General features: G+C 39.1%; 1 protein-coding gene across 3 annotated transcripts in view; it reads right to left on the bottom strand.

Annotated features, from left to right (window-relative positions):
* Nucleotides 1-1,205: 1,205 nt before the first annotated feature.
* Nucleotides 1,206-22,696, bottom strand: part of cntn3a.1 (contactin 3a, tandem duplicate 1) — an 85,047-nt gene continuing 63,556 nt past the window's right edge. For 2 of the 3 annotated variants that reach the window (XM_073471172.1, XM_073471173.1), the window contains exons 12-23: nucleotides 19,457-19,584; nucleotides 16,328-16,503; nucleotides 13,315-13,432; nucleotides 10,777-10,935; nucleotides 10,423-10,572; nucleotides 9,636-9,706; nucleotides 8,941-9,175; nucleotides 7,373-7,488; nucleotides 6,948-7,134; nucleotides 4,467-4,579; nucleotides 3,661-3,829; nucleotides 1,206-2,676 (exon numbers count right to left, since the gene is read on the bottom strand). In XM_073471172.1, coding sequence (XP_073327273.1) covers nucleotides 2,585-2,676; nucleotides 3,661-3,829; nucleotides 4,467-4,579; nucleotides 6,948-7,134; nucleotides 7,373-7,488; nucleotides 8,941-9,175; nucleotides 9,636-9,706; nucleotides 10,423-10,572; nucleotides 10,777-10,935; nucleotides 13,315-13,432; nucleotides 16,328-16,503; nucleotides 19,457-19,584 — 1,714 coding nt within the window. In that variant the 3' untranslated portion in view covers nucleotides 1,206-2,584. The remainder of the gene's footprint in view (nucleotides 2,677-3,660; nucleotides 3,830-4,466; nucleotides 4,580-6,947; nucleotides 7,135-7,372; nucleotides 7,489-8,940; nucleotides 9,176-9,635; nucleotides 9,707-10,422; nucleotides 10,573-10,776; nucleotides 10,936-13,314; nucleotides 13,433-16,327; nucleotides 16,504-19,456; nucleotides 19,585-22,696) is intronic. The other variant, XR_012179533.1, reaches the window with a different exon arrangement.

Raw genomic sequence — 22,696 nt, 5'->3', positions numbered from 1 at the left:
AATGCAGTATAAAAGAAGATTTGAAGTTTCTTACATATCTATACTTGTTTCTTTCTGAAGATGATTTTTTGCTGGACTACTGTGAGAAAAAAAGCCTCTAGGAAGTTATTGTAGTGAAAAAGCTATATAATCTGTAGTTAAGTGTGGTAAAACTCAGACATGGCTTCCTCGTAACTGATGTAAGACACAGCCCAGTCTTTCCAGAGGCATGATTGCTAAGTCTTATAGCTCATAATCAGATTGACACAGTGCATGAAATAATAAAAAAAAAGAATCAGCATTGTGTTCTCCTCCCTGTGACGGTGGTGAGTGTAAACAGATCCAAACAGATTTGAAGGGGGCAACAAATACAAGCACTGCAGATATTGATTGCACTTAAGAGCATCTGTTGTCAAAATATTGATCAGGAGCATCAGTGGAAAGGTGCTGCTCTTTCTCTCTTGTGTGATTTGAAGGTTTTGGGACACAGAGTGACAATGAAATAAACAGAAATAACTTTAAACAACAAAAAGGCTTATTGATTAACATTTACTTCTTAAATTGCCAAGTGGGGTCCTAACCTCTAACTGAAAAGAGTAGCAGCAGTCTTGTGGAGAGAAATGCGCTGAAACACAACTTGTTTGTTATATTCTGCGCTAGTTTACGTACTTATTCCACCCAATACTGTGAATGTTTTAAAGGTCCAGTGTGCAGGATTTAGTGGCATCTAGTGGTGACTATGCAGATAGCATCCAACTGTGAGCACCTTGTCTCGCCCTCCACCCTACGGTGGCTGCTATAAACATGAAAGGCCTTCTCTAGGGTCAGTGTTTGGTTTGTCCATTCTGGGCTACTGCAGAAACAGTGATGAAATGTAGATAAGTACATTTACATTTAAGTGCCATTTTGAGGTCCTTGTACTTTACTTGAGTGTTTCCATGTTCTGATACTTCCACTCCACTACATTTTGGGGGCACATTTCATGATCTGTTCAGCTACAACTGTTGCTACTTTCTTAAATGTGAGCTCTTTGCCAGATTAATAAAACTGACGGTTCATTCATGACTCTGGAAAAAAAGTACTTTGACAATAAAACTCTTACCTTGAGGTCCACTCTCTACCTTTTTCCAGTCCAAACTCCCCCTGCTAAGTAAGACCAAGGAAGCTTTACTTCAAATATGAGGCATGATCTCTTGGCCTCTCCTAACAGCGAAGGAAGAAATGAGGAAAATGGCCTTATGTTTATTAAAAGCAGGTTGATCCATTCAGACATCCTAAGCAACGTAGGTACGTACACTGACCATTCTCATGCCAAACAGCAGCTGACATTAGAATACCACCCCCACTTTGTAAGAAGCTATGTTAGAAAAGTCAGTTATCACTGCCACTTGTATTACAATGCTCTTCATGAAAGATGGAGGAGAAAGGCATGTTGTTTCTGAGCCCAAAATGCCCAAAAATATGATCTAATAAAAAGTAATAAAAATGTAAAATCTCAACATAGTCTACATTAAGGTCAGTTATTCATAAATTATAGCATGAGTGAGCCGAAATACAATGCGGATAAACAAGGAGGAAAATAAATAAAACTTCTCTGGAATAACAACCAAGATAACAATAATAAGACTTAAGGCTCATTTGGGACCTGAGGATTTCATACATACAGTGTACAACAATGCGGCTCACACTGCTCAGCGTTCCTTTGTTACACACTTATCATGGACGAGGGAGGGAGGTAAGACATCAATTAATCAACACAAGCCTGCTGTTTACAATGGAAGCCATATTTGGGGGTCTACACGCTGCATTTTCTCACAAAGATACAACAGGTGGAACTGAACCTCGCTGGCTCAATACCTTTGGTTACAGTCAGTTTCATGGCGACTCTGAGGTTTGGATGTAATGTGGTGTAACGTAAAAGCGTGAATAAAATCCAGGCAAAGTCACAAAGGTCCCAAATTCAGGTTTATCATAAAGGAATGAGGCTTAGCTCCCTGTTTTCTGCAGGGATTAACAGTTGGTTGTCCTTTTTAGCGAGTGCAGGAAGTTTCCCAAAGACAGTCCAAAGAGAGGAGGGAAAAAAACATTAAATATAACTTCACTCACATAAATATGAGCAATGTAAGTGCTTTAGACCTCCTCCAGGTAAAATAAAAATCCCATCATCCAACAAAAGTCCAGAGGTACATACTGTACATCCATAAAACAGAGACTGCACAGTCCCACAGAGAAAACATATACACATCCTACTGTGCCTCACACACCACTGGGCCTCCAAGGTTAAAACCATATGAGAATATCCATTGGTCAGAAGGGAGCAAAGAAAGAAACGTCTTCAAAGAGACTGCAGTCGAGTCACGTGTCCTTTCAGTTCCATAAAAGCAACTTCTGAAAGAGCCAGTTCCTTTCAGTAACTCCTTCAGAGAGGTGGAGGGAAAGAATCCTCCTCACAAAGAGATCTCTGTAAGAAAGAAGAGGAAAGACTCAGTAGGGCAGGGCAGGGCAGGGAGCAGGTAGAAATGCCGCTGTCAGCCTCTTGTTGTCTTTGACCTGCTGTTTCTCTTCTTAATAAGCAGCTGCGGTGCCTGGTTCCTGCAGATGTTTGTCATAGTACAGTCCTGGCTGTGAGGATTAACGCTGCAAGGTTGACCACGGTTAACGCAAAAGTCTCCGGGGCAGCACCCACGGGTATGGAGCCTGAAACACACAAACAAATCAGTGTATTCTTATTGTCCAGAACTGGATGAAAAAGCTTCACTTAATTCATCAAAATAAAAGTATAAAATGCATTCATCAAAAAGAACTACACAGTGGTATGAGTACACAACTACACCAATAGATGGCACTGGTACACTGCGCTCAATTACCGGGCCAGATGACTTTCAGAGAGCTAGACTGGAGACATGTAGGGTGAGCAGAGCAACAGCTTCATGAAAACATGCTGGTTACCTTCTTTGAATGTCTGAGGTGTTTGATGATATATATTTCTCAGTCTGTGGATAAGAGACTGTGTTTCACAGCCGAGGCAACTGTAAACAAATGCTTATTTGAAGACCATTCAGACCCCACATTTAATGGGTGAAAAAACCCATGCAAGAGTCAGGGATAACAGGGAGGAGCATCAAAAGACCAGCATGCAATACAGCTACAGAACATGTCGTGTTCACAGTACTGCAGCGCTTTTTTGTTCATACATTGGTTTTTGATTAACAGCAACAATGTCAGAGTCCTTCTATGGGATTTCTTGGAAATCGTCTTAGAGGAAAAACCGGCGGTTCTGACTTTACAACGCTCTGGAGTTATTGAAAATGTTTGGATAGCACATGTCGGAAACCATCCTACGTAGCCACCACTGCAATCTAATCATACAAATACTATGATACAAATAATACAAGTGTAGTCTAATCTTTATCTGCAACTGTGTAGAAATACCAAGTTTAAACAGAATGAAAAGACATGCAGAAAAAAAAGAAACTTGGAAAGCTTGGAAAGCTTGGAACTCACACAGCCCTAGAGGAAAGAAATCAGAAGTAGATGAGGGAAGTTAAGCAAAGCGGTTAAAATAATTCCACATATGCTCCAAACACCAGTGTGTGGGTGTTCACAATTAGATCCTCGTGTTGTCGCGGTGACATCTCACAAACATCAATTTCACGTTTCATATCTCAGCACCTGTCCCACCTGCTATCTTGGGGATGGTAATCTGGCGGCTGCTGCTGCCTTCCCCTCCCTCGCTGAAGGGTTTAATCTGGATGACGTAGTCCTGGTTGACTGGCAGCGACAACTCCAAGGAGGTGGTGTTGGTCTCCACCACGCTGGGACGGCTGTGTTTGTCCTGGCTGTACATCACCTGCGAGGGATGAAGACAGGGGAAAGGTGATAAGGCATGGCGTGAAGTCACTGCAGATACAGTGCGCCACATGAGAGGATTCAGAGTGTTCTTGCTGAGTGTTGCTCCATGAGATGTGATGTGCTGCCTCTGAAACTAGCAAGGATTAACTGTACAGTACTGTACTGTAGATATCTGAGATGCATCATCCTGAATTTTCAGCTGCAGCCTGACCCTGTGGATGCATGTGCTCATTTTACTGTCGGTATGACTCTCCCTATTTAGCAACAATCAGAGAAGATTTTTGTGTGCAGCTACAATTACATGGATAAAAATAATGGGATGTGGGCGGTAGGGCTTATTAAGGCTTTGTTAATGTGATGGACTTAAGAAAGATTTAATTAAAATGCAGCTACATTCAACACAACTTACCATGAAATAAATACTTAAGTTTAAGCTGTACTTTTCAAATCAAAAGCAGTAAATACTACTGGAAGAAGTTTAGATACTTTCTTACTCATCAGCGAAAATTCGTGAATTCTGAAATATGAGTGAGTACCCATATGGAGTAAATGGACCCAGTGACAGTCTGTCGTTCTCTGTTACAATCAATAAAACCATTCACTTGTCAAGTGCAAAACTCTTCACTCTTTTGTACCTTATATCCTGTGACTTCTGACTCATTCTCCAGAGCATGGACTTGGTCCCACCTCAGGATGACCTTGGTGTCGGAAGTGTTCCACATGATTTTGACGGGGGCTTGACTGGGCGCTGGAGGACGACGAAGGTGAGTAGGAGGAGAAGAGGAAGAGGAGTAGGGAGGAAAAACAACAATAAGCGACGTGATCAATAAACTGTAAAGTCCTGAACCAACCGGGCATGAAGGAGATTTCTCATTATCAGTTTATCATCAGACTGTAGGAGGGAGTGGTGACTCCAGGAGTGTCTGGGAGTGAGAACAGTCTGTCTGGATGTCTGTGGAGGGGATGCTGGGAAGGTGGGGGGCATGTGAGTGTGTACAGATGTATTATAACTGTAATTAATTTGAATTAGCCTATATGAACGCAACATGCAGCACATCTGTCACAGGTAACATTTTACATTTTAATGAGTTGGCCCCTGTTTTGTTTGAGTCCTGTGCCAAGGACGCACATGTGGAGGCTTACTGACAAGAGCTGCAACGATTAATCGATTAGCTGTCTACTATTAAATTGATCGACACAATTTTAATAATCAAGCAATTTTTTGAGAAAAAAAGTAAAGATTTTCTGAATCCAGCTTCTTAAATGTGACAATAAACTGACTATCTTTGGGTTGTGGGGAAAAAGGAGACATTTGAGAATTGTCTTGGGGGTTTGGAAAACACTGATCAACATTTTTCACCATTTTCTGACACTTTATAGACCGAGCAACTAAGAGTAAAAATAATCATTAGTTGCATTAACTGGCACACAGGTGACTTAAAGGAAGATAAAGGTGAAACAATATAAAGAGGAATTAACTATTTTTTACAGGGAATCTCTCAGCAGGAAACATCTCATCACATTCCAGTGAAGCCTGCATGCCAAATCGCCCAGTGTGACTGTAAATTAAACTGGCATTTACATCAAAGATATGCCATGAGGGCTATATGACATTCATTTATTTCGCATTATTCATGTGTGTAAGACACTGAGAAACAAAACAATGTGCCCACAAGAATGAGGGAAGAAAAAGACTTGAAGACAATGGAAACAACACATGTTTAGGCCTCATCTAAATGTGAAAATAACAGTTTTGTTTTGTTTGTTTTAACAGATTATTTTATGACTTTTTTTTTATTTTGACAGCCAGTGCAGAGAGCAACAGGGACGGTGGGAGGAGAGAATAGCCTCTTTTACACATAGCTTCTGGTAAATTACTGGGACAACCCTTCAGGCACCACTAGTGATTCTCACCATTTACACATGCAGCCAAATTTAGGAACATTTCTGTCTTGAGCCTTCACACGTCAAGTCCGTCATGAACGGGGCAGGAGACAATCCAGCAGATGGTGGTATTGCAACACTTATGGCTGTCAAAAGCCTCAACAAAAGAAGACGTGGCGAGACCTGATGTACGTACACACTGGCATCTCTTAGGGAACAATGGCGGGCGATATTGTTGTCATATCGATACTGAAAATTTGAAATGGTTTCAATCCTCATTTTTTGCAGTATCGATACTCCAGTACTTATTCCAGGTTTTGTTAGCTCTCCTCTCAGACAGCGAGTTGGCACAGTGCACGCTATAGGGCTTACATAGTCTCACCTCCTCCACAGGTACGTTAAATTAGATGCTGTTGTTATGAACACACAGCACAGAAGCCTTGTTATATAACATATCTTTTAATGAAAATCAGAAGTTTTAGTTCCCCAATGTTATGGAAATTTTCCCCCATGGTATCAAACATGGTTTCGAATATTGATATTTTTCAAGGTATTGTATCAAAGTTAGAAATTCCAATATTGTAACAACACCAGCGGGCAAGGAGCCGTTTTTGTTTTCGTGTTTACTCGCTTTTGTATTAAATATTCAACAAGCCTGTAAGACAAGTAACGCCTTTTGTGATGTACTCAAATCAGAGACACACATTCAATACATTAAAAAGAACATTAAAAGAGTGTTGAATGCTGAACTGGACAGATGTAGAGGCAGCAGATTCAAATTTGTCTGAGTCTTGTGATTGGCTTGCTCGCTCCATGTGAAAGCGTCTTTCATCAGATGGATGTTACCATTTACATACTTATTCCTGTAATGTTACTGCTGTCATTCACAGCCCTGCAGCACTTTTTACTGAATCGTAACGAGGTTATGAGGTGGCAGATTGGAGGTACAGATTTCCTGAACAATGATCTCTGCTCCCATTCACATATGACCCCAGAAGGGGCTGTGGAGCCTGTGCACCAAACAAATACTGCACTTGATAAAAAAGAAATCTCCACATGGTACCTTTAAAATGCTCTCCTGTAACTGAATATTTCCTACTCTACTCTAATTGGGGAAATGAAATATATACCAAGGGACCATGCACCTTTAGCCGAAGGGGGAAAAACTAAGGAAAGAAAGAAAAATGCACAAAAGACACAGTTTGTCCCCACAATATGTTGTGAGTCCTTACGGGGTTTCTTGGTTGTGACATTGACTATGCTGCTCTGTGGACCCACTCCAGCGCTGTTATACGCCCGCAGGGAGATGTAATAGGTACTGCTGCCCTCCAGATCCCTGATGAGTACTGAAGTTTTATTCCCCACTGTCCTGATGGCACTGGCTGTGTCCTGCTTCTGTCTTTCACCCCAGTACTGCAGCTGAAAACACAAGGCACATACACACATTATACTCCATCAGCTTGCGACTGATTTGTAACTCTTCTATTGTGTGCATGTCTCCTGGAAGGATTCATCATTCTCATATACTTTAGTTTACTTCATGAATGAATAATTATATAGACAATAATTCAAAAAGGTCACTGCATTGTTCACTAGCTTTTTGCACTGTCCACTATATTTGTTGAATTCCTGTTGTGTGGGCATGTGTTGGTTTGACCTCGTAGCCCAGGATGCGTCTGCGATTGTTGCTCCAGGCTAGTGGCTTCCAGGTGACCTCTACCTCGGACGCTGATACACTCCTCGCCCTCAGCCTCCCTGGAGCTCTGCTGGGCTCTGAAAGACACACAGGGTAGTCTGGATAAGGAGGGAGCCACAGATTCACTACACCCACGTTTACAGGCTGACTGATGTACTGCAGCTCCGTCCAATCTATCCAGTGAGTGCTTCAACATATCGTCCTGGGATTCGTAGATTTAAAAACTGTGATTTCACAATTTTAGTTGGTGGTTTTTCTGTAATGATGATGGAAATGTGCTCATCTAAACACATTTATCATCTTTTTAAGTATTTTGTGAACACATGCATATGAAACACAGGGAAATGTTGTTCCTGTTAAATAACTGGAGGAGTTTTACACTCTCCTAAATCACCTCACTGCCTCAGAACTCCTTTAACTACTTAAATTTTCCTGTACAAGTGCGTGTTTACGAGACATTAAAGAATAAGATGAGCGTGTTGAGAGAATAACCAGGTTTTGTGGGCAGTTTCTTTACAACAAACAAACCTTGGGCAAAAAAAGTAATTACCTTTCAGTTGTTGTGGCCTGCTTTTTCCTGATAAACAGACCCTATTCTGTTGTTTGTAAGACCAAAACCTGCTCAGGCCACCACTGCCTGCAGAGGCTATGGTCTGTGCACTCAACACAATGTCACTGCCCCTGAAAATTTAAGTATTTCTCTGTGACATTAAATATTCATGACTAAAATGAACCAAAAGAGTACTAATCATTAAAAGTAATTGTTCTTTTTGTCTGCTTGCTTTTCACAGTAATAGTTAGAGACTCTCTCTACCTCCCTACACTTGTATTTTAAGGGTAATTTCCTTTTTTTAATTTTCAAATGACTGTAGATATCACAATATAGTGATATAATAATAATATTGTTCACGTGAATTAATTTGGCTAGATAATTGGGTGGTGAAAATCTCATATCGTGACAGCCCTACTGCCAAAACACCTCAAAGAGAAGAAACAAAAACAGTCATCTACGAGGGAAGACGATGACAGTGGGCACAGCTTCTTCTACTGAATTATGCTGTTTCCTTTCGATCTTTTCTAATGAGACACTTTAAAATGTGTATAAAATCTGTTAATGGTAACATGGCTTGTGTGGGTGAGGTATGATCAGATTAGATTGACAGCGCTGTCTCAACAGCAGCTAACAACCAAACATCTGACACCAAATTTCCAAATTATTGCTGAATCCCTACTGGTGTGTATAAATACAACATATCACTTCTTTCCACATCCGCATTGTAAGAAACTGACAGAATGAGAAAATATGTTTTATAAACCTTTCACTGTGTCACACTCAATCCATGCTACGAGGAACATTTCCAGTGTTGGGCCACTTGTTGATGCATGACTGTGCAGTGTGTGTATGAAACAACAATTGATCAAATCAAAATAAAAGCTAATCTGATCTGTTGTTGCAGAGTGTGATCACTAGCACAATGTTAGTGATGTACATTCCCAGAGCTTTTCTGTGTAGTTGTAATCGTACACACCTTCCTCCGCTGAGTAGATGGTGGTCACTGGACTGAAAGGGCCTTCTCCTTTGTTGTTGTAAACCCCGACTTTGACTTGGTAAGGGGAGAAGGGGGGGATGCTCTCATTCTTGAACACATATCTTGAGGCGTCCGGGGAGGTGACAGCAGCCTGCATCCAGCCCGGCGCCCCCAGTGGGCGGAAAGCCACCACATAGCCGAAGCCCGGACCGCTCTGCAGCTCCTCAGGAACGGGCTAAGAAGGTATGAGATGACTCAGAGGGATGACTCAAGATGACTGATCTTTAAGCTATTTATACCTAAAAGAAATGCAGCTATGCACAGATTAGGGTACTTAGAGGAATAGTGCTGAGGGTGGTACTGTACTTGCAGGCCTTGCACAAACTCTGTCTGGTTAAGTGTTTTTATACTGATAAGGAATAAAACAGAACTATTCGGAGAGAGCTGTAGAGTCTTTGTGTTTGTTAAGTGAAACCAGAAATCCTACGAGATGCAAAAACTACAGTTATACAAAGTGTCAAAGTCAATATTTGTACACAAATAGGTTTATATACAAAATTTCACGTGTCATTTTGTGTTTAAAAAAAAAATCAATTCAATCACTCAAGTCATCTGTGGGAATGTAGCAAATGAATAAAAACACATCCACTCCCTCAAACAAAAATTGAATGAATGCAAACACTGTAGAAGTTTACCTCCCAAGTGATGACAAGCTCTGAACGCCCTCCACCACCGCCATTCACTCTGGCTGGAGTCACCCTGGGAACTAACAGATCAACGACAGTGTCATCACCAGTTTGAAAATTCCTGATTGTGTATTCAAGTATCATTCAAAATGAAAATATGGAGTATTACACTACTCATCATTACATGTAAAAGGTTTGTGGAATTACATTTTTCAATGTCCAACAATCTCAAGAGTGAGACCTTTCTCAAAATCATACTTATAAGTGCTCTCATGCTGGGTTGTTACCCAAAATGCAACTCAATCGCAGACAATTCAGTCAGAGTTAAGGGTGTTTTATGCTTGAAGCAGCTGGATGTTTTAATGTTTATTCATATAATCATTGTTAATATGTGAATGTGTACTTATCTATGAATATGAATATGCATAAGTAGATGCATGTACCCTTATGTAAGTTATGTGAAGTTATGTACTTGATTTCATGAATGTTTGTTCTGAACTAAACATACTGTATTTTATGTATTTTCTATGGAAGAACTAAAAAGGACTTCTTTTTTCCTCTCTGCACACACATGGGTGAAGCTGTTTGACTGAAGCTGCGGGGTATCAATATACTTGTTGTGAATTTAGTTCACTCATATGTTTTTTTTCTGTCCTAAGGAAGTGGAGAAACTTTGTGAAATACACTGGTACAAGAAAGTTCTTTGAAGGAATCTAATTGCCGTCTTCCATGTATAAAGTACGTAATTTGAAAACAATTTTGTGCCACCGTTGGCAGCAGTGCTGCTGATACATACGCATTTCTTTGGTGCGGGCCTTTTTGGAGGGTGTGCTGGGCTCTCCTGTTCCAATGCTGTTGGTTGCCAGGACTCTGAACTCGTACTCCACCCAGGGACTCAAGTCAATGACAGTGGCTGACAGCTGCTTCCCCCCGAGCAGCTCAGGAACTGAGAGACATCATAGAAATAACCTTTCATCAAAGCCCTGCAAGATCTGCCAGGGAAAGTTAGCCATGCTGGTGATGTGTTATTTACTGTCATTTGATGGGTGGTGTTTGAAAATGATACCAGTCACACACCCCAAACTCTTTTTCACCTACTCAATAAACTTCACACAACCTACACACAGACTGTCAGATGACACCAACTTACCAGTGGTAACAGCTTGCCAACCGAGAAAGAAGGGTGTTCTGGCCTGGATGGTGTAGCTGAGGATGGGGCTGTGGTTGTCCATCCCAGGTCCCCAGGACACAGAGGCAGTGCTCTCTGTCACTGCGGTCACCTGACAGTCCACAGGGGGGCCGGGGGGACCTGGAAGGATAAGTAGCCACAGGTCACTAACACGGGATGATACTTACTGTAGAGATCGATGAAGACAAGAGGCAGGAGAGTAGAGATAGAAAATGGGTGGGCCATGATTAGAGACTGATTAGGAAGAGAGTATGAGGATGTCTTTGAGTGCAATACTGAACTACATCCAGCCTGAACACAATGTCTGCTACACTGGTGGCAGGGAAAAAAAGGAAAAAAATCTAAAAGTGTAAAGAATAGATCAGATGAGCTTTTTTTCAATCTCATTTGTTACATAAGGTTAATGCAAAGTTATTCTATCATCTTGAGTCAATGGATATATGAATCATATTTGTCTGACTAGATTAAATTAAATTAAGGCAGACTTGGGTGTGTTTATTAATTAAGTATTTTACATTTAAGTAATGCATTTCAAATGTTTCTGTCTCCTGTAATACATTATACACATTGACTCAACGTGGCCTTTACATTTAACTTATGTAACAGAATTAGAAAGAAATTTACATGCAATTGAAATAATTAAAGCTGTCGCTGTTTTAGTCATACTATATTTTGAGAGGACAGGTTATTGTACTATAATTTAGTAAATTAGAAAAGGACCATAATATGACCCACAGCAGCAGTTCAGAATTCCTCCATGAGCTGATTAACAGGATGGGAACAATTGATTTTTTTTGTGAATGACTCAGTTCACTCAGTAGTTCAACCTCTTATAAAGACTGAAATTAAGCAATTTAAGGATATAATAAGGGACAACCACTCCTTACTGAGACTATTTTTTAACTCATTAACATTTGTCACCTGTGATGAAGGGTTATAAGTAGACATTGGTTCATTTCATGGGGTCTGAAATCTAAATGGTTGGGAAACCATTGCCATCAGGTGTTTAAGAAGGAGGTCAAAGGTGGGATCTTATTGTATGTCAGCATAATCATGTATTGCAGTTGTATACACTGAGCCTCCAACCTGGTAATCATCATTGTAGGAGAACATACTTTGAAAGCACAGCTTTGCAAGATTCCAGGTACTCTGAATTGAAAGAAGGTCAACTACAGCAAAGCTATCCTTGGGAGGAATATAGTTGTTGGTTCATAGACAAAGATTAAATAGATACATTTATAATAAATACAATACAAAAAAGTCACTAAATTGAGTGTCGTGCAAAATGTGTCACAGATCAACCAAAAAATAAATTGCCCTACTTTACATGTGGAAGTGCTCAGAATGTTAGCTTTGAATTACAGTAGAAAATAAAAAAATGATTCCTTTTCTTTCATGGCCCAAAACTGTTTGTAGTATCAATAGTTAAATACATATACATATATATACATATATATTTATCTAAAAATATGAATGTAGGCCAAACTACCAGCAAGCTACTGTAATGTAGTTACTGTAACCCACTAATTTAATTACATGTATAACACCTACTCAACAATACAGGCTGTATGAAGCTTTCATTTATACATTTACTCAAGTTCACATTATTTTAGTCCCTTTGTGATATAGAGTGGTAATGAAAACATATGTTCGATTTGGCTATTGAATAGGAGACTATTGCCATTCAGTCAGCAGCAGTACTTGTGTTTGTATTATTTCATCCACTGTGAAAGACAGTGACATTCATGGCTAGTAGAGGGTTTGAAGTAGAAATGAATGTGTTACTGCAAAAGATGAAAGATAGAAGATAATTGAGTCTTTCACTGGTACATCTATAGCTGTTGTAGCCTTGATGCGTAGATACATTTATGATGAGGTGCATGTCAGCTGTGATGTACAGATGGCTGATGAATTAAAGGAAAAACTCAAGTGTCTTTGTTAACTCAGTCCACCAGGAGACACCAGAAAAACTTCACTGCTCCTTTTTTTCATAGATTCTCCAAATGTCTAAACTCTACTGAAGGGTAGAACAGCATTCTTGTATCTTCTATCTCCTCATTAGTGTTTTGATGAAGGTGGTGGAGAGCGCTGCCTAACACATCACTGTAAAATCTCTCAAAAGGTGTCCAGGTGGATTTTGATTTGTTGACTGTGAAGGCTGTAAAATTGTTTTTTTTATAATTTGGACTGGATTTCATCAGTACTCATCAAATCATGCATCTGCCTCTGTGATTCGTCTCCTTTTTTCTGATTTTATTCAGTTTTTCAACTCTCTGTAGCTAATCGGGATGGGCGAGTACACCATTATCTGTATAGGTATCTGTACTATGATTGGGTAAACTGGAAGCGTTTAAAATTGACATGGGATGATCAGAAGTTGCTGTACTATTAGAAAACGAATAGAGTTTCAGTTCAGTGATTCTGGTCACAAGACAAATCGTAATTCTAAGCTTAAAGGTTTGATTTTTGTTTAACATGCGGTGTGAGAGACATCCTTACCTCTGACTACCACATCAGTGGCAATCGACACACTGTCCACCTTGGTCTGAACAGCACACGTATATTTCCCAGCATGCTTCAGTTTAATGTTCCGGATCATGATGTCACCTGCTGAGCGCTGTCAGTGCAGAAGTTTGGAAAAAAAACACAACAAAAAGAGAGAGGGGAAAAAAGCTGTAAAATTGCTGGATTTTAGAGTTACAGAATAAACTAAAAGGACTGCAGACACAAGCCCAATGTCAAAGTGATTTCTTTTGGCATTCAGTTTATTACATTATGGAACAGAAAGGTACGACATGAGTCCAGGGACGCACCAAATGACTGAGTGAAAGTTTTCATGATCGTTTATGAGGACGGCTCTTTGTGAGGAATTAAAAAGCCTCTTTCAGCTCCATCCTTTTTATTCACTCCAATTCCATTTACTCTGCAGACAACCATTCAATGCCAAATGCATTATTAGCTTTGAACTTTAAAGTTAAAGCTAATGTTAAGTTGATGTCTTATCTACGAAAGTAAGGGACTGTGAAACAGGAAGAGACTTGATAATTACTTTGATGTATAATCAGGGACATTTTATTCAGATAAAAATTCAGTTAGAGCTAGTCATTCACTCTTTGAAACTCCCTGCCATCATTAAAATAATATAATTGGGAAAGGGATGCTTCACAGATCTCGCACTTTGGCAAATATACAGAGCCTCTAAGCTTGCTTATTAAATCAAGTGAGACTGTAATAACTCTTAGAAAATTCAGTAGTCATACATCATGAGGCTTTTAGAAATAAGGTAAAAGGTAAGTGGCATTCTCTGTCCTCCGCACGTCATGTCTGTATCTACTGTATGGGGCAGTGCGATTGCTTTATGTTGAGGCCGACTTGTCAGGATTTAAGAGGGAAAAAAATAGCTAAATACAAAATGAATTGTACAAAGATTTACGGTAAAATTAATTTTTAAAATATTTTTTAACTCTATTTCAATTTCTGACTGTGTCACACTACCAATGTGTCCTTCACTCATGTCCTTTTCAGGATAAGTTCATCCAAAATGAAAATTACTTAAATTACTTATCACTTATCCTTTAAGTGATACAAGTGGCATTGCATTTCTGATGGAAAGTATGTTTACGTTTCTATGCAGTTGTGTTAAAAATGTCTTTCAACTTTTTTTAGTCACTATGAGTCATCCCACAGTGCTATCAATCACAGCCCTGACAATAGTTTGACTACAGCTCTGGCAGCCATTACAAAATGCCGACATAGCATGTCTCTATTTGGATCTGCAAAATGTAATAAACCCAAAAAGAAAGGAGGTTGTGACCAACAGTGAAGCTGATATAAATATTGCTGGAGGCATGCTTTTTGTCCACACTTGCAGGATACATAGTGTTGAGCAGACTTTAATAATGCTGCTGCAGGGCTTTTAACTATTGCTACCCTTTGTCATCATTTCAATAGTTAATTTGAAATTATAATACCTTCTCAAATATAATCAAACCAGTCTGTTATTTTTCTTCTTCTGAGCCGTAATACAGTCCTCCATGACCTTGTTCCCCCGATATTTTCTGAATGTTCAGGTTAATATCACAACCTTCAGGTATTGTCTTGTCTAAAGTCTTGCAACTTTACTTAAAACTAATATTCTTTAGCTGGTGTTGGATTGCTCTTTGTAACAGATATATTACTGAGGATTTAAGAAGTCAAATCAAACACTGGTACTCATACATTTAGAAGAGCAGTAGTTAGATCTGACAGGTACAGCTTGAGTTCAGAGCAGACGTTATCAAAGCTTGGAAGCAATAGTAATAGTCTGCTCCAAAAGATCGGGAAAGTTCAAGTGATGTGACCATCCACCATTAGTGATGTTTTGGTGCGGAGGAGTCAAGTGTTTAAATGAACCAGAGGGCTGCAAGTAATTATAAAGCTCTGGTAATTGTTAATGATCATGCCGAATACAAAAAACAACAAGAGGTGATAAAAAAAAGCCAAGACCTCATAATTGCTTTTCCTAATTATAAGAGTAAAGTATTTGGTGTTGATGATCAAATGTAATGCATGGCTGAGCCTTGCATAATGAATTCCTTGGTTGCAGCCTTTGTCAATGGAGGAGGTGTTATTAACAAGCAGAGCGGGCAAAGATCAGTGCCCTGAAAAAAAACAAAAAAAAAACCATCATCTCTATGATTCATCATGAACAAGCGTTCAATACTTTGCTCCTGAAAAGATGAGGCTGAAATTAAGCCGTAGAGAAATAAGGCATAAATTTGTTGGTGATCACTGTAATAGAGTTCAAATAGCCAATTTCCTTATGAGTCATTTTCACCTACTGTATATGTGCATAAGTATGGAGAGAAAGACATTCTGTGTGTTACAGAGAGCGTGCAATTATTCACACAGTGAATAGCCTGCCTTGAGATGCTGGAGGCCCTTTTTAAGTGGTGAAGTCACAAGCACAAGGTCACCATGTTCATGTGGAAACATACAGATTGTCAAGAGGATATAGAAGTACTTGTTTTTTTATCTCTAGAAATGTTACTAGGTACAAGAATCTGGTGCTTCAAATACTGTCCGCTATACTGTACAAACCGTTTTGAAGTGTTCAAAGAGGATTTTCAGAGACTCAAAGACTTGTGTGTATATTATTTCTAAAGCGCATAATGATCTGAGGGGGGTGTTCATGTGCAACGTATAGGCCGTCACATACCATATTTCATTTAGATCTTACCCTCAAGACCTGGAGACACAGAACTGTATCTGTAGCTTGACTTACTTCTTCTGATAACCACATTATAGGAATGAGAGAAAATGCTTTTTCGGCTCAGTACAATAACTGTGTTGCTCCACCGTCCGTTCATTTCCTCAACTGAACTTTTCACATCAAAATGTCACTTCCTGCTCATTTGTCACAAGGATAGGCTACGGAAGCCGCACACGACAACCAAAAATAGTAGTCAAAATATACGGACACCAAATTACAATGAAATAAGTTAAATGGTGCTTACAATATTATTGCACTTACCCCCCCAACTTTTTCAAAATGCGCCCACTGGCTTCCAAAGTGGATGAGCTGCTCGTTGAAGAACCAGGTGAACTTGAGGTCCAGCGTGGGGTCATGAGACACCTGGCAGGGCAGCACGATGCTCTCACCCACAGTCACGTCCAGATGCCCAGCTGGACTGGTGATCGCAGTTGGTTCTGTGAACAGGGAGAATCACATCAACAGTGTGTTTCCTCTTTTAGAATAGATATATCTTTTCCAGAACGTCTTATGTTCGCTGAACATTGAGAAATAATTGAAAAGAACATGCCAGACTCAAAAACAAATCCTGTCCTCTGTCAAACCCTGTCCCAGATGTTAACAAAACAAAATAAATTACTTTTGAGTCTGCCAGTGAGCTTATATTGCATCTGTTTCTTTCAGTTTAATAAACCACAGTAAGGTCTTACATATCACTAAACAATGACAAAAAGGAAGGGAAAATAAACAAACAAAAGGGAAAAACTCAACCATTACGGCAGGTCAGATCCAAGCCTATAATTTGGCTCTGTTTGTGCCGCGACAAAAAGCCATCCTATTTCATCCTCAGCATGGCGCTCATCAACATAATCTTTGGTCCGTCTCGGCTGGGTGTCTCATTCAACAGCAGCGCGGTGTAGAGAATATAGCACAGGCTGAGAGGCCCATACACCAGTCCACTGTGAATTATGCATGCATGTCATAAGCATCTAATGGACAGGCAAGCCAATGCAGCATGTCAGGGGGAGTAGAGGTCTATATTCAGCTCTGTCAAAACAAGCCAGCTTGTTTATCTTGCACCCCCTAAGGAGAACCGACTGGTCATGGCAGTGCATTCCAGGTGAGTCTTAGGAAAGTTTGGCACCAGATGCAAAATGAGAGGGGTAAAACTTTCTGCTTCCGATTGCAAAGCTGTCATGCTCATTTCCTGTTATGGCTGGAAGGAAAATCACAAATTGGCTCCCTCATTCCCTGCAGTGTGCTGTGTGCATGGCAGTCTGCATCCTGTAAACCTATGGAATGATAGTATGTGTACAACAATCATAAAAAGATGTTTTAATGTGTTGATATATGCTGGATTTAAATGCATAGTATCGCACAGGAATTGCTGGGATGTGTTGTTTGCTAGAATATTCACATTCTGCGGAAGTGAAACTTAAATAGTACGCCTGAGGTTCAGTTAAGTCAAAATACCACGTCTAGGATGAAGTGGTAGCTGACATGAACCTCTGGTGGGATCTAAGGAATGATTTGCAGGTGAAATGCAATGAACTGCAATTAACCAGACAGGAGGACAGAAAGCAAACCGTGCTCAGAATCCTAAACACCAGCGCAGACTGGGTTCATTACTTACAAACTAAACAAGTATGCGCCTTAAATTGTATTAAAGGATCATCTTCGGTTGACAGGACATGTCAACAATTTCACTGTTCAATTTAATTACATTCTATAATTTGGTCAAACGATCATTTACCTAGTCATTATCAAGCGAAGGTGTCACAACATTTACCCTTTCCTGCTCATCAAATTTGACTATTTTCTCTGTTTTATGTTATTACAAAGTAAATGTATTCCGGTTTTTGACTGCTGTTCAAACCTAATAAGACATTTGAAGAATAATTCAGAAAAACTGTGATGACATTTTAGAAATTAAACTACATTTTCAGAGTAATAAACAGAAATGATCTTAAGTTGCAGCCCTGATGAGCAGTAAAGGTATTTACGTATTGTCAGTAATGTTTTCTTTGAATGTTTGAACATTACTGACAGCGACCTGTAAGCAGTAACTGGAAACATAACGGTGGCTTGATCAAACTCACAATACGTTATATTTTAGATCACTTTATGTTTGTTAAAACCTTCTTCTGCACAGTACTGTGTGTGTGCAGTTCCGTGCCTTAGTACTTCACACTGCTTGAATAAATGTATAATTTGCATTCCATGTCTGACCAATATAATAAATACACATGTGTATATACAGTACATTATGTAACAGCTCCATTCGCACATGTAAAGTGGCTGTGGGGGAAAAAATGAAAGCAAAATTGGGCTTCTATGCAAGTCAATTTGCAATTCAAAAAACTTGAGGAGGAATAACCGAAAGGCATTTTAATAGAGCACTGTTGTTGACTCTGCTCTTTAGAAAGACCTAGAAAATTCATTGCACTGCAGAAGTGTGTGTGATTTAAATGGATTGAAATCTTAAACAAACCGAGCACAGCTATGAGCCACCGTGCAAAAAAAGTATGAATTAAACATTGAATGCAATGAGCTTCATGTCTCGCCTTCTCCAGCCACTGCCAATCAGCTAATTGGATGGTGTTTCCATCAGGTAAGCAAAGGGGAGTCTTTATAGCAACTCTGCTTCACTGTTTGTTGATCTACAGTGCTTCGAGGGTCAGTGGTGGTTCATTTTAGATGCAGCACTGGTAGGATGTGTCTCACAGCCAGATCATTTGTTTTATGTTCCTCCAAAATATGGAAAACTATAAATGATGTGTTAGTTTATTACTGGTTAACAAACCCTACAAGAGGCCTGCTGTTCAAATGGATTATATATAATGTTTTAATAAATAAATACTCTTTAAAATAATAATAATAATAAATAAAAATACATGACAAAAAGCAAACAAGCTTTAAATGCTTATTACTGAAAATTGAATGTAAGTGCTGATGCCATTACACTGTTTACTGTGACTGTGTTATTTTCTCTAAGTATAGTAGGACTGTACCAAATTGTTCAAAGGTCCTAGCTTTATTCATGACGTTGACATTTAATTTCTAAATCAACATTCGAATGCTGTGCAGTTGTTTTTTGTTTAGTTTTGTTTGATAGATGATTTGTGAGCAACACAAAGAGTTTAACTGAATTGAACCAGACTCAACAATCAACCATCCGTCAACAAAATTGCATATACTCCACCTTTAACCAGACGGTCAAGCAGCAATCTAACAAACTATAAATTACATTAATATAACCACGATAATAAAAATCTATTTAGACTCTAACACTATCATAGTGGTGTAGTGGCAGTTGTTGCCACGCAAAACAGCTAATGGGGATAAGTTAAACAACGAGGAAGCAATGTCCAGGGCTGAAGTTTGAAGCTGAGTAAAAAAATAATCTCTTACCTTTAACCAAAAGGCTGCCAGCACTGCTCGCAACTCCAAACTGGTTTCTGGCTACACATGTGTAGAGTCCAGCGTCCATTTTAGTGACATTGGAAATCCGTAGGCTTCCATTATCCAATACTGTAACTCTGTGGGTAAAAGAGCATAAATATATATTTAGGCCGCTTGACAGCGCTCAGTGCTGAGTTAATAAAAGCCCTATTTGCACACGACTCATATTACCAGGGGACCTGTAATCATTGAGGAGGTCATCAGTGAGCTTAATCCTGTGTGCATCCGCCATGTCCATACTTTTTAAAGATTCCTACTATATATTGCCTTCACAGAGACGATATAAGTCCCGTGTAAATTGGCAGCTCTGTGCTTTGGGGTTGTACTTTATTTAACATCTGTTTTCTGCTGTCAGATACTGAACAATTATGAAATCTGATAGCAGCTCATAATATGAAAAGCAGTCAACAGCTGTGCTCTGAGATCAGCTGTATTAATGTTTATTAAAAGTGATGACAGAGAAGGTAAGAAGTAACAAAAGGTTGTCATATTCAAGTACAGTCACTAAGCAGTCGATCTAAAATTAAAATCAGCTGCAAATGTGCATTTATACTTGTAACAAATGCAGAAAGTAGGAAAAACAATTGTCAGTTAATCAAAGTACAATACAGACTTTGCTTATTCCATGCCAATGTGCCACACAAAACACTGATGTAAAGGGGTAATTTCTAAATCACATGAGGTTGCTTGTAATACTAGTCGATGCAAATAGAACTAAAGTTAAAATGCAACACAGCTGCACTTGTGAAAGCTTGCATTGCTGTCATTTCACATATACGTTCAAAATGCATAAGCATCTCTTCTAAATGAGCAAGTCCTGTGTCCTAAAGCATTTCAACTTTAGCCTGAAGTGTATCTCACTGAGTTTTAATTGGCTCCCTGTGCTTTAGCGTGACATAAGGACGAGCTCAGTGTGAAGAATTACAGTTTGACTTCTCAGCACTGAGTTGATAAGAACAGTGAAAGATCACTTCATGGAAGCAAAGTCTCATTTTGAGTTCAGGGTGATATCAAGGGGGATTCTACATTACTGAATGTTAACGACCTACTCAGACTTTATGAGTGTATCATAAGTGTTATGTTAGAAATATTGCTCCAGCAGGCATAAACACGCAAATGGAACATGATTTCCCATGTTACTGACTGTTGCTCACGACACACTTGTGGCATTATGCTATACTCTGTGCATTTATGCTATTCATTTCAATACAGTAAATCCATACAGTGCTACATGATGGTTAAGACATGTCACCCGAAATGCATTAGTAACCAGGGAAGTAAAAGCGGCATTATGTCAGATACCTGTACCTCAAACAGCATTTAACAGAGCTGCAGCTCAAAATGAGTCAATTAAATCTTGATTTTTAAAGTTGCAATAAGATGATTTAGTTCATGCAAACTAAAATAATTTAAATTCAACCCAACCTGTTCTTGGATTCAATCCAACGGAGTCTTGCATATTTCTGTGTTTCATATTTCTATATATCTTATATATATATCTTTATTACCCCATGGCTGTGGGGTAATAAAAGGAAATTGTGACCTCAATGACAGATTGCACCAGCAAGTCCAAGTAAAAAAAGATCCTCATTTCATCTGTTGGCGTCATCAGTCAAGCCCGACAGATTTCCTCTGACAGAGAGAGTGCACTGCTGCTACTTTACCAGTCAACAAGGTGATTTAGTGATGTAAAGGTAAATATAAAAGATATATAAGTCAACACCGACATCGCTCAGATAAAGTGGATATGCTTCCAGTTTATCCATTCATGTTTCATCTCACAGCAACAATTACACTCATCCATAGGTTTAGTTTTACTTATATTAAACTCAAACTATTACAGCATTATCATTTGTGCTTTTAACTATAAACCAGGTCTAAAAATCTGCTTTTTGGGGTATTTTAAGTGCTGGCAGGGTAATATGAGAGAACACATTTCTAAGAAGTAAAAATAAACTTTAGAAATGCTGATGCCCCCTCCAAAAGCACTGAAAAGATTGGTTCGGGGTTAAGTCTTTAAAAGCCTGTCAGTGTCAACGAGGCCTTGAAAACAGTGTGTTCAGAAAACATGTGCACACAGAACTTGCATAATGGAACTCAATTTGCCCAGGTTTTTTTTAGTGCATTTTGAGCAGAGTCAAGGACAGAGGATAAAACATGAGAAACATTTAAGTGGGAAACTTGTTTGGTGAGCTCCCCACACGCCTGGCATGAACAAACACTTCATAGAAGTGAAATGAATGACGGGGCCACAGGTGATACAATAAAAAATAAATGGTTTGATTATTTTTATTTATCTGTGATGCCAAAAGAGCATTCCCTCTCTTTGGTGAGAAACGCTCCGAGTGAAAAGTTAAAACGATTCATTCATGTGTTCAATTAATGCAAGTCATTTAAAACCCTTAATTATCAAAAAATGTCTTTTTGCCTTCCATGTTATCAAAGCATTTCAACTGGATTAGAAAGAATATTTTCCTTGTTCGTTTTCCTTTGATCTGTGTTATTACAGGAGGTAATCTATCACACCCCTTAAACGACAGCATGACTGAAGTTTTTGCTTACTTCCTACATTCTCCTTCTGTTTCACAGCTGTGCTTCAAGATGCTGTAGTCTGAGATTAATATGATTCAAATAGTCCTTGTAAAGAAGTGTCAGCAGTAAGATGTACTTCTGCATAATATACTGTAGCTGTATTCTCTCTGTTAATTTTACTCATTACAGCCGAGGTTTAGCGTGTCTGTTAACATGTATGGATTGCAATTTTCAGCTTTTATTTTGTGGAGTGCAAATCAGACAAATGAGAGACACCCTCCCATCCAAAGTCATTCTTTGGATGTGGATTTTCTCTTCTCAAGTGTCAAAATGTAATAGATTTTATATTTATGCATCAGCAATTGGTAAAAATGAGTTGGAAAATATCAGCATATTAGAAACAAGCTCAAATCTAATACTGTGCACCCGTTATTAAAGCAATGAAAAAAAATAAAGTAAAATTACAATATCAGAGAACTGAAGTAAATCACAACATGTGCTCACAGAGGTGCCGTGACAACACGTTGCAGTAAACAACAAAGTCAATAATGAAAGGTCAATCACCCCCCCGATCATTACCAAATACCTGTTGTAGATCTCTAGAGGGCAAAATAATTATAGACGCAGGCCAGGAGCCCATCCTTCACTCAAGACTCT

Source organism: Pagrus major, chromosome 7, assembly GCF_040436345.1.
Source record: "Pagrus major chromosome 7, Pma_NU_1.0".
NCBI lineage: Eukaryota > Metazoa > Chordata > Actinopteri > Spariformes > Sparidae > Pagrus > Pagrus major.
This window is presented reverse-complemented; position numbering and strand designations above follow the sequence as displayed.